The sequence below is a fragment of the Gobius niger genome, assembly GCF_951799975.1.
Source record: "Gobius niger genome assembly, chromosome: 20".
Classification (NCBI taxonomy): domain Eukaryota; kingdom Metazoa; phylum Chordata; class Actinopteri; order Gobiiformes; family Gobiidae; genus Gobius; species Gobius niger.
Window position 1 is genome coordinate 22,059,188 of NC_136871.1, and position 12,185 is coordinate 22,071,372.

Consider the following 12,185-nt stretch of genomic DNA (forward strand, 5'->3'; position numbering starts at 1 on the left):
TAAGACATTGCGGGAACCTCAGACACAACTTTTGCCATAACTTTAAAACAGTGTTAATGTGGTCACACATGTTGAGCATAAGTTTCAGTATTGGACCTATTGTTTATTTTTGTAAAGGTCAGTAATAAAGTGTAAGAGAAACAACATTGCAAATAGCTGTTTTCATATGGTCCTTCTTATTTGAATGCCCAAATCTAATGCACAAACCGCACATTCCTTTTCTATAAATAACATGTTATTTTGAGCCCTGTGAGTCCCAGCTGGTGATTGGTCAGCTGGTGTAAAACCAGGACATTTCATTGGTTCATGTTGTTGTCAATCCTGAAACAGGCGGAAGTAAATGTGGTCTCTTGTCAAGTCAAGTTTTGCATGAGCTGTGCTGAGAGGTTGCCCCTGTCCTGATAGAAATGTAGAATGAACACCAAACAGCACTGTGAGTTCAAGACAGTTTCTGATCTTTCAGCATGATTTAAGTGGTAGGTAAAACTTAGGCCTAATACTAAATGAAAATGGTACTAATGGAAGAAGTGAGTGCTTTTGAACACTCCAAATAGCTATCATAAATTATCCAGTGACCGAGACAAATACCCTTATTTCCAAGGCTCGTACTTAAGCTTTGCTCTTTAGTAGGTTTATAACAATTCAGAAGTAAGTGGCCTTCTAATACATTTATTTCAGTTTGTGTGTGAAGTGACTGAACGGTGATGCAACCTTTCCATGTAAAGTCTGTTTTGTGAGCAGATGGTTGAAAGGGGTGAGTGGAGGCTTCTCTGTCTCCTGCTGCACGCTGCTTGGCTGGGCTGCGTGCTGACCGCTGAGGCGCACACCTGTCCTCCATCCTGCAACAAATGTTCTGCTCCAAACCAGTGTGATGAGTGTGGGAGAGGGTGGCTTCTCTATAACAGCAAATGTGTAGGTACTGTACATCCTGTAAATTATGTCGCTACAGGTTGTTTGAAATGAACTAAAAAGACTAAATAGGTTAATACTGTATGAACCTTTCAGATATTGACGAGTGTGGCACAGAGTTCGGTGTCTGCTCCTTGGACAGCTACTGCTTTAATAAGGCTGGATCTTATGAGTGTAAAAGTAAGATTTTTTATGTTTGTTATGTTATGTAGAGGGCAGATTAAAAGGTGATCATGTTGAGTAAGAATTAAAAAACAAGTCACCACTAAGAGTCACAAGCTATTACTATGTGTATGCTCTAACTCACAAAATAAGAACTGGGAAGCATCTTATTTGCTTAGAAAAGAGGAAATAAGTTACTTTAAAGATAATGCCAATCAGTCTTTCTACCATCTGTGCATAAAGTTATCTTTCCCAGACTGTGATCCGGCCTGTGTGGGCTGCATGGGCAGCGGACCAGCCCGATGCAGGAAATGTGCCCCTGGATACAGGCTGACAGGGTCCAAGTGCCTGGGTATGTAATGTATATCATCAGCTTGTGCAGTTTGTCATATATCGTCTTCTCTGTATTTGGTATTTTTGTAATCTTCACAGACGTAGATGAATGCAGTTACATGGTGCTGGCCTGCCCTGCTCTGGATGAGATCTGCACCAACACTGAAGGGTCTTTTCGCTGCGACTGTGCAAAGGGTTTCATTCGCAAAGGCGGAGTTTGTGTGATGAAACAGCTGTCGAGTAAGTGATTGGTAAAACTAACAAGCACCATTATTCTGGGGCAGAGGCTCAGGATGTGGAGTGGTCGTGTTGTAACTAAAAGGTCGTCAGTTTTTTTCTCAGCTGACCTGTGTAAAGAGAACCCTGAACAAGACTCACCGGATAATAGTTTTGGCTTTGAATAGTTTCGTGCTTGTTCTGTGCAGGTGTGCAAGACAAAGGCCTGTTCGAAAACATCCAAGACGAGGAAGTGGTGGTGCTACAGCAGATGTTTATGGGGGTCCTGCTCTGTGCTCTCGGCACACTTGCTGCAAAAGGAGACCTGGTCTACACTTCCATTTTTATTGGGGCCATAGCAGCGATGTCTGGATACTGGCTTTCAGACAGAGGAGACCGTCTATTGGACAGCTTCTTAAAGGGGCGCTGAGTGTTAAAACCAACCTGCTCTAAAATAATGATTTATTCGGTAACACTTTATTTGACACTACCCTTAATACATCGTACCTTAGTACAATGTAATAAGCTCTGCAACAATGTGTAATAACTTGTACATATGTGCTACATACACAATGGAACAATATGTATTAGTAGTTTTGGAGGTACTTAGTGTAATACGACATGAGACCCTAACTTTAACCCTAGGGTCTTTTGTCTTATATTATCACATTATGTACTTCCAAAGTACTAATACACATTAAAGAGGAAAAATTCCGAGGCACTCCCACACCTGAAAAGTCCTTTTTTTGATGGACATGCTAAAGCGTTTGACCTTCTTCAGGGCTTTTTGTGCCTACACATTTAATTTTGAAGAGCACTTGACCTTTTTCACTAATTATTCCACCCACTGAAGCGATAACTTTGTTCATCTTAAACTAATACACACATTGCACTAAAGGTACAATGTATTAAGGGTAGTGTAAAATAAAGTGTAACCATGTATTCACATATGTAGATAGGATGGACAATTTTGCCACAAAACTCAAAATCCACAAGCAGCAAATGAAATAATGATTACAGTGAAATTTGGTGAAAATGACATAAAAAATGTTTCTTTTCTTTTATATAAAATCTCAATCTTTACAAGCTACTATAAAACTATTGGATGTTTATCAAGCTTTTGCATCAATTGAATATTGTACATTTGCAATAAACATGGGAAATATGCACTGATTGATTGACTGAATGCAATTAGAATATAGAGCAAAGGCAACCAAAGACAGAAAGAAAGTCACCTTTATTTTCTTGATATAAACAAGCTGGCCAACACTCAGTAATAATATTCTGATACACCACATACAATAGCAAACAGGGGCACTGAGGACAGCCTCCTAGGATAAAAAAAAAAAGGTACAGAGAATCCATGCGTCATTCAGAACATAGACCCAATCTCACTTTGTTCAAGGGACTTCCTTTGTTTTCGTGTTTTAAATAGATTTTTCTCTTTTCATTCATAACAAGCGCACACACACACACACACACACACACACACACACACACTCATACACACACACACTCACACATTTTTCCACCATTCATCCTCATTCTTGTCTTTTCTGTACATTTAGACCAGCGACCCAGAAACATGCGCCACTCTCACTAAACTGCACAGGCTGTCTACTCAAAGGACACAGCAAGTGAGACATACATCACTCTCAGACAACTACACCGTACCATCACTATGTATGATGCAGACGCAACAATGGACGAGGAATGGTGCATCGTGGGAAGTTGCTCACGTCCACACACGAGTTTTCATTCAGCATGCTGGACACTCACATTTATAACTTGTTCCTAGATCTTTACTGTACAGTTCAAAACATTAACTTGTACAAACAGTAGTAAGTAGTCGTCTTAAACTGGTGTTTTTAATAAGAGGCAGAAATCATAGAAAAAATAAAGCTCAACCCAAATATAAAAAATGAATAAAAAAGTAAACGTAAGATTTGTCAGTAATGGTCACAGTGATTTGTTTCATCCCAACAACATACGATAAATAAAAAATAACCAGTGTAAAGTGAACGTACACCGCTGTGACAAAGCATTAGGACCACGACAAACTACTATAATGCACTGAAGTCAGGCACCTTTCTGTCATAAGCAATTTGTGCTATAGAAGAGCCTCGCTAATTGGCTTTTGGACATGCTCGGGCCCATTTATTTAGCCGATACAACCATTCGAAATCTTGACCTTTTCTCCACTCTTGTGAACAAATAATGTGCTGCATATGTGCTCAACTCACAAACCCGTGCCAGGGTGAAAAGGTGATCTGTGCTATTTACTTTCCTGGTCGTAATGCTGTGCCAGATCGGTGCATGCTAGGCTAGTTGACATTTGCTTAATTAACGCAGGCCATCAAGATCAAGTTGTCTTTCTCTGTGGTTTCTAGGCACAAATGGCCTCAAGATACCCATCAAAAACCAGTCGCCGCCTTGGAAACCAGCCCCAGCCTCTAAGCTTCTGTGTCTCTCTGAACTTTGTGACACGCTGCATAGAGAACAATAGATCAACCTTTCAACAATTCATCCACTTGGCACATAATGTAAAAATCAGCGTGCATGGCCACTATTGTAACATTTGATCACCTAAATTGTATGCGCATGTTCACGGTAGGAGAACTCCTACTTCAAGTATTCAGTATTGATAAGGACCAGAAAGCCCATTGATGGTACGTTGAGAATATTTTTCTCCTCTGTCTGTTTGCATCGTCATTCATCTTTTCCTTTTTGAGCTGAATCCTTTCTCTTAAAGAAAATAAGAAGAAACAGTTCACACAATCTGGTGATTCTTGGTCAGGGACTGGGGTGGTCCAAGTTCATGTGGGAAGCATAAAATGAGATGCAGTTCACCTCGGTTTGTGTGGAAGATGAAGAGACACCTATTTACAACAGTTAACACTTGGCCATAGAGAAACGGGGGTCGAGAGGAGAGGGGAACGTAACAGTCTAGAGTTTGTTCCACTGTAAGATTTTGTGTTTTCAGCTGTCACATACATCACTGTTTCTGTTCACGAGACGACGAAGACGACAAACACTCAGACAAAATGCATTCAGACAGAGTTACTCCAACCTCCACTTGGAATTTTCATAGTGATAGTCCTCACTCACCAGTGCAAGTTCATGACCAAAAGTGTGCAGCGGACATACTGAAATTACCATTTATGTGAGCTGCAAGAGCTGCTACCACAGGCCAAGTGGTCATCAACAAATATCTTTTAAAAAAGGAATGTAGTAATGTCTACTAGATAAATTTGGATACGCTTTATGTTATTTTTTAGTATAGACCTCTTCTATATATTGGCTGTCCTGGATTTTCAGACAGGGAATGTTACTGCAGGGATACAAATAAAAAATAAACATACCGTAAAAATAAGACTTATAGCTGACCTCTGGCCAGTTAGAAAAATAACCAATCCAATGACAGGCAAAACATATACATATACATATACATATATATATATATATATATATATATATATATATATATATATATATTGTCAGTCAGTTTGAAACAGTTTTCTGACCACATATAGACACACTATATAGATTTCTCTCTATATTTATAATATATGCATATCTATTATAATATGTTTACAGTTTTACGAGGCACAGGCCACTCTGTTAAGAAGAAAATAAAACAAGTCACTATGTTGTCTGGGGTTCACATGACTACTTCTAGAGGAGACGTACTTGGGCAGACCTGCATTAAAACATCTAATAAACATCACCTTTCGCTTAATAAACATGTGCATTTATAGTAGCAGTATCGGCACCTCTGCATCTTTCATGGCACACCCATCTCCCTATTTCTGATTGTATATACAAAGCAGTCTGTTGTTATTTAGCCCGAGGTGGGGTCATTTCCTCCAAAAAAGAGGTGTGGGATCAGATCTGTTTGACTCCATTTTAGTTGTAAGCACCAGCAGAAGCACCAAGAGTTAAAAATTCCTGCAACATAGAGGAGAGGTGCATAGGTGCATAGTCACAAAGTAATTGGACTTATGAATAATAACGGACTGCTCTCCTGGCAGAATAAAAAAGCAATGATGTAAATAATGACACTATGAAATGCATTTACTCTATATTGTCATCTGCATAGATTATTTTTTAATGTTAACTACTTTTTCTTTAAATGAGGTAACATGAGGAGACCGTGGACAGCTTGTCCTGGCCTGGGAATCGAATGTTGTTACTATCGGTCAGAAAAGAAATGAGTTGCTTTAGGGATATGTGTAAAGATATAAAAAATGGTAATGTGGCGTGAGACTGTGCACACTATGAAAAGCAGGAATAGTTTGTCAGTGGGGCAGTAAGTCAGGCATGGGAGCCAATCAGAGCCAGAGAAATCATAACTCAAGGCAACACAATAATAATCTCAATGGAAATAGAAATTAATATAGAAATGCTTAGCAGCAGAGAGAAGACAGCCGCGATGTCCCAAGTCAAGAACATTTGCTTGAAGATCCCAGCATGCAACAGCCAAAAGAAAGGATTGTTCCACTGACATGCCACTGCAAGCGTCCTGACAGATGTGTGCTGGATTCAGTCATTCAGGAGTGGTCATGTACAGAGGAGAAGGAGCACGTCCGTATCCTGTGGACAAAAATCAGGTCAAAATCTGCTAATATCATATTTTAAAATATATTTTTACAACGTAAAATGACCTGCTCAGCTGACAGCTTCCAGCACGAGTGAGCTTTACTGTAGTCTGTCTCACAAAACAAGGCTCCGCTGCTCAGATAAAAAAAACGAAAAAAAAAAAAAACTGGCAAATGTTTGGTTGAATTGTGTTTTAAGGTGATGGCTCTGCTCCCCCAGTAGTGACCGAATCATCTAAAAAGAAGAAGAGAGAAACAGTTAAGGTTGATTGAAATAATAAACAAATACTGTATATATTATGTATAAATGAATATGAACGTATAATGTATCTTACCCTTCATAACAACTTAGGTTTTGGTTGTTGCTGTAAGAATCATGCCCAAATGCCCTCCTCATCATCCTTTGGTGGTGAAAATCAGCAGAATCAGGGAGACAATAAAATAAATGTTAATATTCCAATAATTGCTGGAATAAAATAGAATAAAATATACAAATATTTCACAAATGTTTTTTAAGATGGAAGAGTAATCCGAGGTCAATAATGTTATTGAGCTAATAAACTACAATGGACAGTTTTGTTTGGGTTTAAAAATATACATTTTTACAAAAAACTGCCCTGAAACATGAAATAATAGAATAATCAATAACAAAAACGATGCTACAACAAAGTTATTTGGACAAGCCTGTGCAGAGCTACTTAGGATGTTTTCTGTCCTGGTGGCCAGAAAAGAGTAGTTCCTGTTTTAATAATAAATATTGTGAGCTGACCTGATCTGGAGTGGGACGGTGCCCAGCGTGGGGTGGCCCTCTTGGTGGACCTCCTCGATGGTGAGGGGAGGGATGCCGTGGGTGCTGTCCATGGTGCGGGTGCTGCGGGTGCTGTGGGTGCTGAGGATGTTGCTGTGGGTGCTGGGGGTGAGGTCCCTGCTGCGGAGGTCCATGAGGGTGCTGTGGGTGTGGATGCTGGGCCGGGGGGTGTCCATGAGGGTGCTGCTGAGGGTGCTGTGGGTGCTGAGGGTGTGGGTGCTGTGGTCCGGGAGGTCGTGGGTGCTGTTGATGTGGGATGGGCCCTTGTGGGTGCTGGGCCGGCTGCTGTGGGTGCGGGGAGTGTGGGTACTGTGCTTGTGGCTGCTGTGGATGCCCTGGGTGTGGCTGTGGTCCGGGCGGGTGCTGTGGGTGCTGTGGGTGCTGCGGGTGCTGCGGGTGTTGCGGGTGTTGTGGGTGCTGTGGGTGCTGTGGGTGTTGTGGATGAGGGCCGTGAGGGTACTGAGGCTGTGGAGGGTGTCCAGGGTGTGGGTATTGAGGCTGCGGCTGGGCGTGGGACAGCTGCTGCTGTGGGTGATGGGGCCCGTGGGGGTGGTACTGCTCATCCTCATAGTTGTCAGCGATCAGCTTCATTCTGCTTTGGTTCTGTCAGAAAATAATGAACTTATGAGCTATGTCAGTAAACAAGGAGTCAATCTAAACTGGTTTGAAAAGTACCTCACATACGATCTATTGAACAGCTTTAAAGCAGTACTAAGTAACTTGTTTACCTTAATAAATCCTTTCTGTCGTCCCTCTGGGGGTAATACAAGTGTTGATGGGATGATTGGGGGGTCTTTCATCTCCCCCTGGTGTCTCTGGCCAGAAAACCACAATTGCAACTTTCCCTGCACCGTGTCGGATGCCCCAATACACACTAATGGAATCATGAAGAAGAAGCTAACAGGCTAACAGCTAACTATGGGCTAGCACCACTTAAACAGTATTTACAGACAAGTTTGAGTGAAAATAATTATCTCCATTATGTAATTGGATGTACAACATCCCTCTCTCCCTTTGTCTTTTCTGTCAGCGTAGTATTTACTCTCACGGACAATGCTACGACATCTGCAGTGGCGCTTATAGCCTCTAGGGCAGGGGTCACCAACGTGGTGCCCGCGGGCACCCAGGGGCCCTTTGGGGCATGTCCAGTAGCCCTTGGGACTTTTTCTAAAGTGTAAAACACTTCATTTTCTTGAATCTAATTCTTAAAATTACAGTTATTTCGGTTCGTGTGACTCAGTATGAGTTTAAAATAAAGCTATTTTAATATAATATGGGGTCAATATCCTATAAGTGAACAGTGTACGTTTAAGTCTTTAGGATTTGTTTTTAACTGGTAGCCCTCGAACAACTTAATGCTCTTAAAGTAGCCCTCAGCTGAAATAAGGTTGGTGACCCCTGCTCTAGGGGCATGAGTTACTTAGTACTGCTTTAAGATATACTAAAACCTCCATGACAGAAAACCTGCCTGTCAAGTTACTTTCAGTAAAATGTAAAGTCAAAAAATAAAACACTATATCAGACATTTATGACACAAAAGGTAAGCAGTCACTCACATGCTGTTTGAGTTGGTACGTGAGTTTGTCCCGTTCTCTCTTGAGGGCCATCACCTCCTCCTGGGTCTTTTTCTTGTTGGAGGCAGACAGCTCCAGAAGAGCGATATTAGCATCTTTTTCACTAATGACTGCCTGAAGAGCCTGTTGTCTGAAAATAAATCACAGAGTCATTCTAGAACTAGGGTTAGGACAGCATTGGAGCTTGTGTATTTGATGCTGTGACAAACTTCATTTCCAGGATCTCCTCAAGTTGTTTCCTGCGCTCCTGTCTCATGTTGGTGAGGTGAGTGTCCCGCTCCTGTAGAGACTGCTGTGTGGACGACAGGCGCTGCTTTGTGGAATCCAGTTCCTGTCTCGTCCTCTCCAGAGTGTTCATCAGCTCCTCCAGCTGACACACACGTATTATCAGAACAAATTCACATACAGGAACGTCACTAGGCAAATGGATATCTACCTTTAGGTGGTGCCCGCCATCCAGGCTGCTGTCTTTACGAGGGTCCTTCTTTTCTCCTTGTGGTCCAAGCTTGATGCTTTGACCCTTCTTTGTTTGGTCTTTACCTCCTTGTCTGTAAAAATATATGTTTACACTTTTAGAGACATATTCAACACACAGGACAAAGCCTGTATTGTACACTATTGTTTAAAATGTTGGAGTCACCCATAGATCTCGTATGGAATAAATAGAACAATAGAAGAAGAATAAACTGTCGAGATTCAGAAGAAAGTTTCCTTTTTGGCCACTTTAAGAGTATAATAAAACTCACAAATGCTGATGCTCCAGACACTCAACAAGAAGCTTAGAGGAAGGACAGTTTTATCGCTTCTCTAATCAGCACAGCAGTTTTCAGTAATTGCAGGAGAGTTTTTTCATCATCAATTAGCCTTTAGCACGATTAGCTAACACAATGTACCATTAGGCCACTGGAGTGATGGTGCTGGAAATGCGCCTCTGTACACCTATGTAGGTATTCCAGTATAGTTTCTAGCTCGAACAGTCATCTACCACATTAACATTGTCTAGACTGTATTTCGGATTAATGTAATGTAATCCTCATTGAAACAAACAGTGCTTTTCTTTCAAAAATAAGGACGGTAGCATATGATGTGTTAACCACGAGGGAAAGTGCTCCACATGACACAAGTCAGTCTGGGAGGGGAAACTACTCCTGCACAGAAGCAGCTTAACATGTGACTGCATACTTTCCTCAATCAGAGGATGTGCAGTGAGAAGGGAAGATGGATGGGCACAACTAGGCTGGAGCAGAACTTACCTGGGGGCTAAACTGCTCACAGGGAGATTCAATAAATAACAAAAAGTAAACAAAATACACACAAACACACAAAAGAAAAGTAAGAAACAGACATTAGAACCACAAAATCAACACAGAACAGTAGAGTACATAGAGCTAGAGGAGGTCATAGTGTACTCATTAACAGCTCACGGGCACCTGGCTATAACATCTGCCCTGCAGCCTGACACAGCAACACATAATGCATCAAGAACCCCTGCAGCCTCTGCTGCTGGGACAGGCAGACATGCATACACACAGGAACAGCTCAGCCAGGACAGAGGGGCAAGTATAGGGCTGAAAATAGGAGGAGGGCTGGAACAATTTTTGAGATCAAGAGGACTAGAAGTCAGTTACGCATTAATTTCACACCACACGGGACAAACCCTGGTACGCTGACACATCCCGCCTGCAGCCAGAGTGTAGAGGTCAATAGCTTGAGTCATGCAGACGATCTCCTGTGCAGGGCAAGTATGGGGCAAAACCTGGGAGCCACCAAAAACAATTAGGAGTGAAAGGGAGAGAGGGATGTGGCTAGTTTGGGCTCCAAATACATGCTTAAAAGATCTTACACTAGACGGATAGTGATATGTTACAGAAATACAGCTTTAATATCAGCTTTAATTATTTACGCTGAACTAAACTGACCAAAATAATTTTTCACAGATATGCTCACATCAACTTACAAGATGATCCACTGTATTGGCCTACTCTGCACATATGGTCCTACTGTCAAAGGAATTAATTGTATGTTTTTGCAAATCCCCTCACATGATGTTCCTAAGACGTTAGGTAACTCTACAAATTTTACATTGTGTATTTCTCAGTCAAACAAGAAACTGTTGATTGTAGTTCAACAGCTGATCCTGCTGGTTGTGGCATGCATCTGGAAAGCATGCTTTATTTGCCGGGTGCTCAAAAATTCATTGGGGTCGATAAATATAGATGTGAGAGACATGCAAGTAAAACAAGCAGGGTCTTTGGTTTCTCAAAGTGAAGAAAAAAGACCAGGCTAAACCCAAAGGGGTGCAACAGCCACATATTCAGGCTACTATAGGGCTGCAGTGCCAGGGCAGAGCACTCACTTTCCCAGGAAGCCCCACACCATGCCCCCTATGTCCTGTGGAGCAGTGGCCTCAGAGGGAGGGGGCTCAGGGGGCGCTCTGCCACTGGGACGAGGGGGGTGTCGTGGGGCAGGGGGAGGGGGACTGTGTCCAGGGACCAACACACAGGGGCAGATGGACAAAATACAAAGGAAAAGAAAAAGACAGAACATAAAAAGATGGTAAAAAAAAAAAAAAAGAGAAGACTCAATTAACAGTAATAAAAAAAAAATATGACAGACAGCAAACATTTTTTTTAAATATACAAAGGGGACAAACACAATTGGTTTCTTGTTCTGACAGAGGCTTTGTCTTTTGGCAATTCGTTTTGGTCATGGACAGGTAACGTTGTGAATGCATGTAGTGAAAATGCCTTTGAATCACTGTGAGTGTCAGTTATCACCTGTTCACAGTGAAGGAAATCATTTCTATATTGTACTTTCTATATTGTATTATTGTAAATGTACTGTTATGGGGTGTGAAAATATAGGGCTGTATATAGAAAATCACAAAGACTGCAATTATTTAGGTGTTATTATTTTTTTGCATACAACAATAATGGCTCCATGGAGTCATAATTCTGATCTCCAAACTCTATAAGTCAGAAATCAATGTTATTCTTTAGTTTAGCGGTTCATGTCTGAAATATGATCTGTCGGATCTGAATAAAGTTTGTTGACATTGCACAGTACCTTTCTAACTCGGCGATCTTCTTGTCCTTGTCGTTTTTCTCTGTCTCCACCTCTCTCAGGATGTCCAGCAGACGCTCCACCTCGGTCTGAGCCTTGGTGGCCTCGTCTTTGTAGAAATTGACCTCCTTCTCCAGGAGCTTCACCCGGTCTGAATACTCCGGGTTTCCTCTGGGCCCTGTCTGATGCTCAACCTCATGGGCTTTCTGCAGGCAAATATAAACACGCTTCTGGTCAGGTCACTGTAGGATCAGAAAGAATTCATATGCCTTTAATTAGTTCCATGTTGTTATGTTAAAGTCTGACACTAAACCGTTCGATTCACATGCTTTATTCTTTAAAAAAAATGCTACCGTAGGGCTTGTGTAGAAGCGATATCTTCTCGTTTCATGAACCATGAAAGTAATTACCACTAAATAAAAAGCATGACTATGATTGAGAGCCATGATATGGGTCTGCAGTTGTTGAATAGGATCTGAATACCTACAGTATGTCACCATCAAATTAGCGTTAATCTCGTGT

General features: G+C 41.5%; 2 protein-coding genes across 10 annotated transcripts in view; one reads left to right on the plus strand and one right to left on the minus strand.

Moving 5' to 3' along the window:
• Positions 1-197: 197 nt before the first annotated feature.
• Positions 198-2,216, plus strand: creld1a (cysteine-rich with EGF-like domains 1a). 2 transcript variants are annotated; one of them, XM_079579410.1, is made up of 6 exons: positions 198-476; positions 726-916; positions 1,006-1,089; positions 1,328-1,423; positions 1,504-1,644; positions 1,830-2,216. In XM_079579410.1, the coding sequence occupies exons 2-6, from the start codon at positions 742-744 to the stop codon at positions 2,048-2,050; spliced, it is 717 nt and encodes a 238-aa protein (XP_079435536.1). In that variant the 5' UTR covers positions 198-476; positions 726-741; the 3' UTR covers positions 2,051-2,216. The 2 variants fall into 2 exon arrangements, with proteins under 2 accessions (XP_079435536.1, XP_079435535.1); XM_079579409.1 differs by having other exon boundaries at positions 742-916.
• Positions 2,217-2,838: 622 nt separating this feature from the next.
• Positions 2,839-12,185, minus strand: part of erc2 (ELKS/RAB6-interacting/CAST family member 2) — a 32,135-nt gene continuing 22,788 nt past the window's right edge. For 5 of the 8 annotated variants that reach the window (XM_079579394.1, XM_079579393.1, XM_079579396.1 and 2 more), the window contains 7 exons: positions 11,667-11,869; positions 8,810-9,148; positions 8,583-8,730; positions 6,988-7,629; positions 6,554-6,619; positions 6,285-6,453; positions 2,839-6,213 (listed from right to left, as the gene is read on the minus strand). In XM_079579394.1, coding sequence (XP_079435520.1) covers positions 6,593-6,619; positions 6,988-7,629; positions 8,583-8,730; positions 8,810-9,148; positions 11,667-11,869 — 1,359 coding nt within the window. In that variant the 3' untranslated portion in view covers positions 2,839-6,213; positions 6,285-6,453; positions 6,554-6,592. The remainder of the gene's footprint in view (positions 6,214-6,284; positions 6,454-6,553; positions 6,620-6,987; positions 7,630-8,582; positions 8,731-8,809; positions 9,149-11,666; positions 11,870-12,185) is intronic. The other 3 variants (XM_079579399.1, XM_079579397.1, XM_079579400.1) reach the window with 1 other exon arrangement.

Excerpts from the sequence above, each read along its gene's own strand:
- creld1a (XM_079579410.1), top strand. The coding sequence starts at position 742 with ATGGTTGAAAGGGGTGAGTGGAGGCTTCTCTGTCTCCTGCTGCACGCT. Across the intron at positions 917-1,005 it reads CTATAACAGCAAATGTGTAG|ATATTGACGAGTGTGGCACA; the intron begins GTACTGTACATC and ends TGAACCTTTCAG. Across the intron at positions 1,424-1,503 it reads GACAGGGTCCAAGTGCCTGG|ACGTAGATGAATGCAGTTAC; the intron begins GTATGTAATGTA and ends TAATCTTCACAG.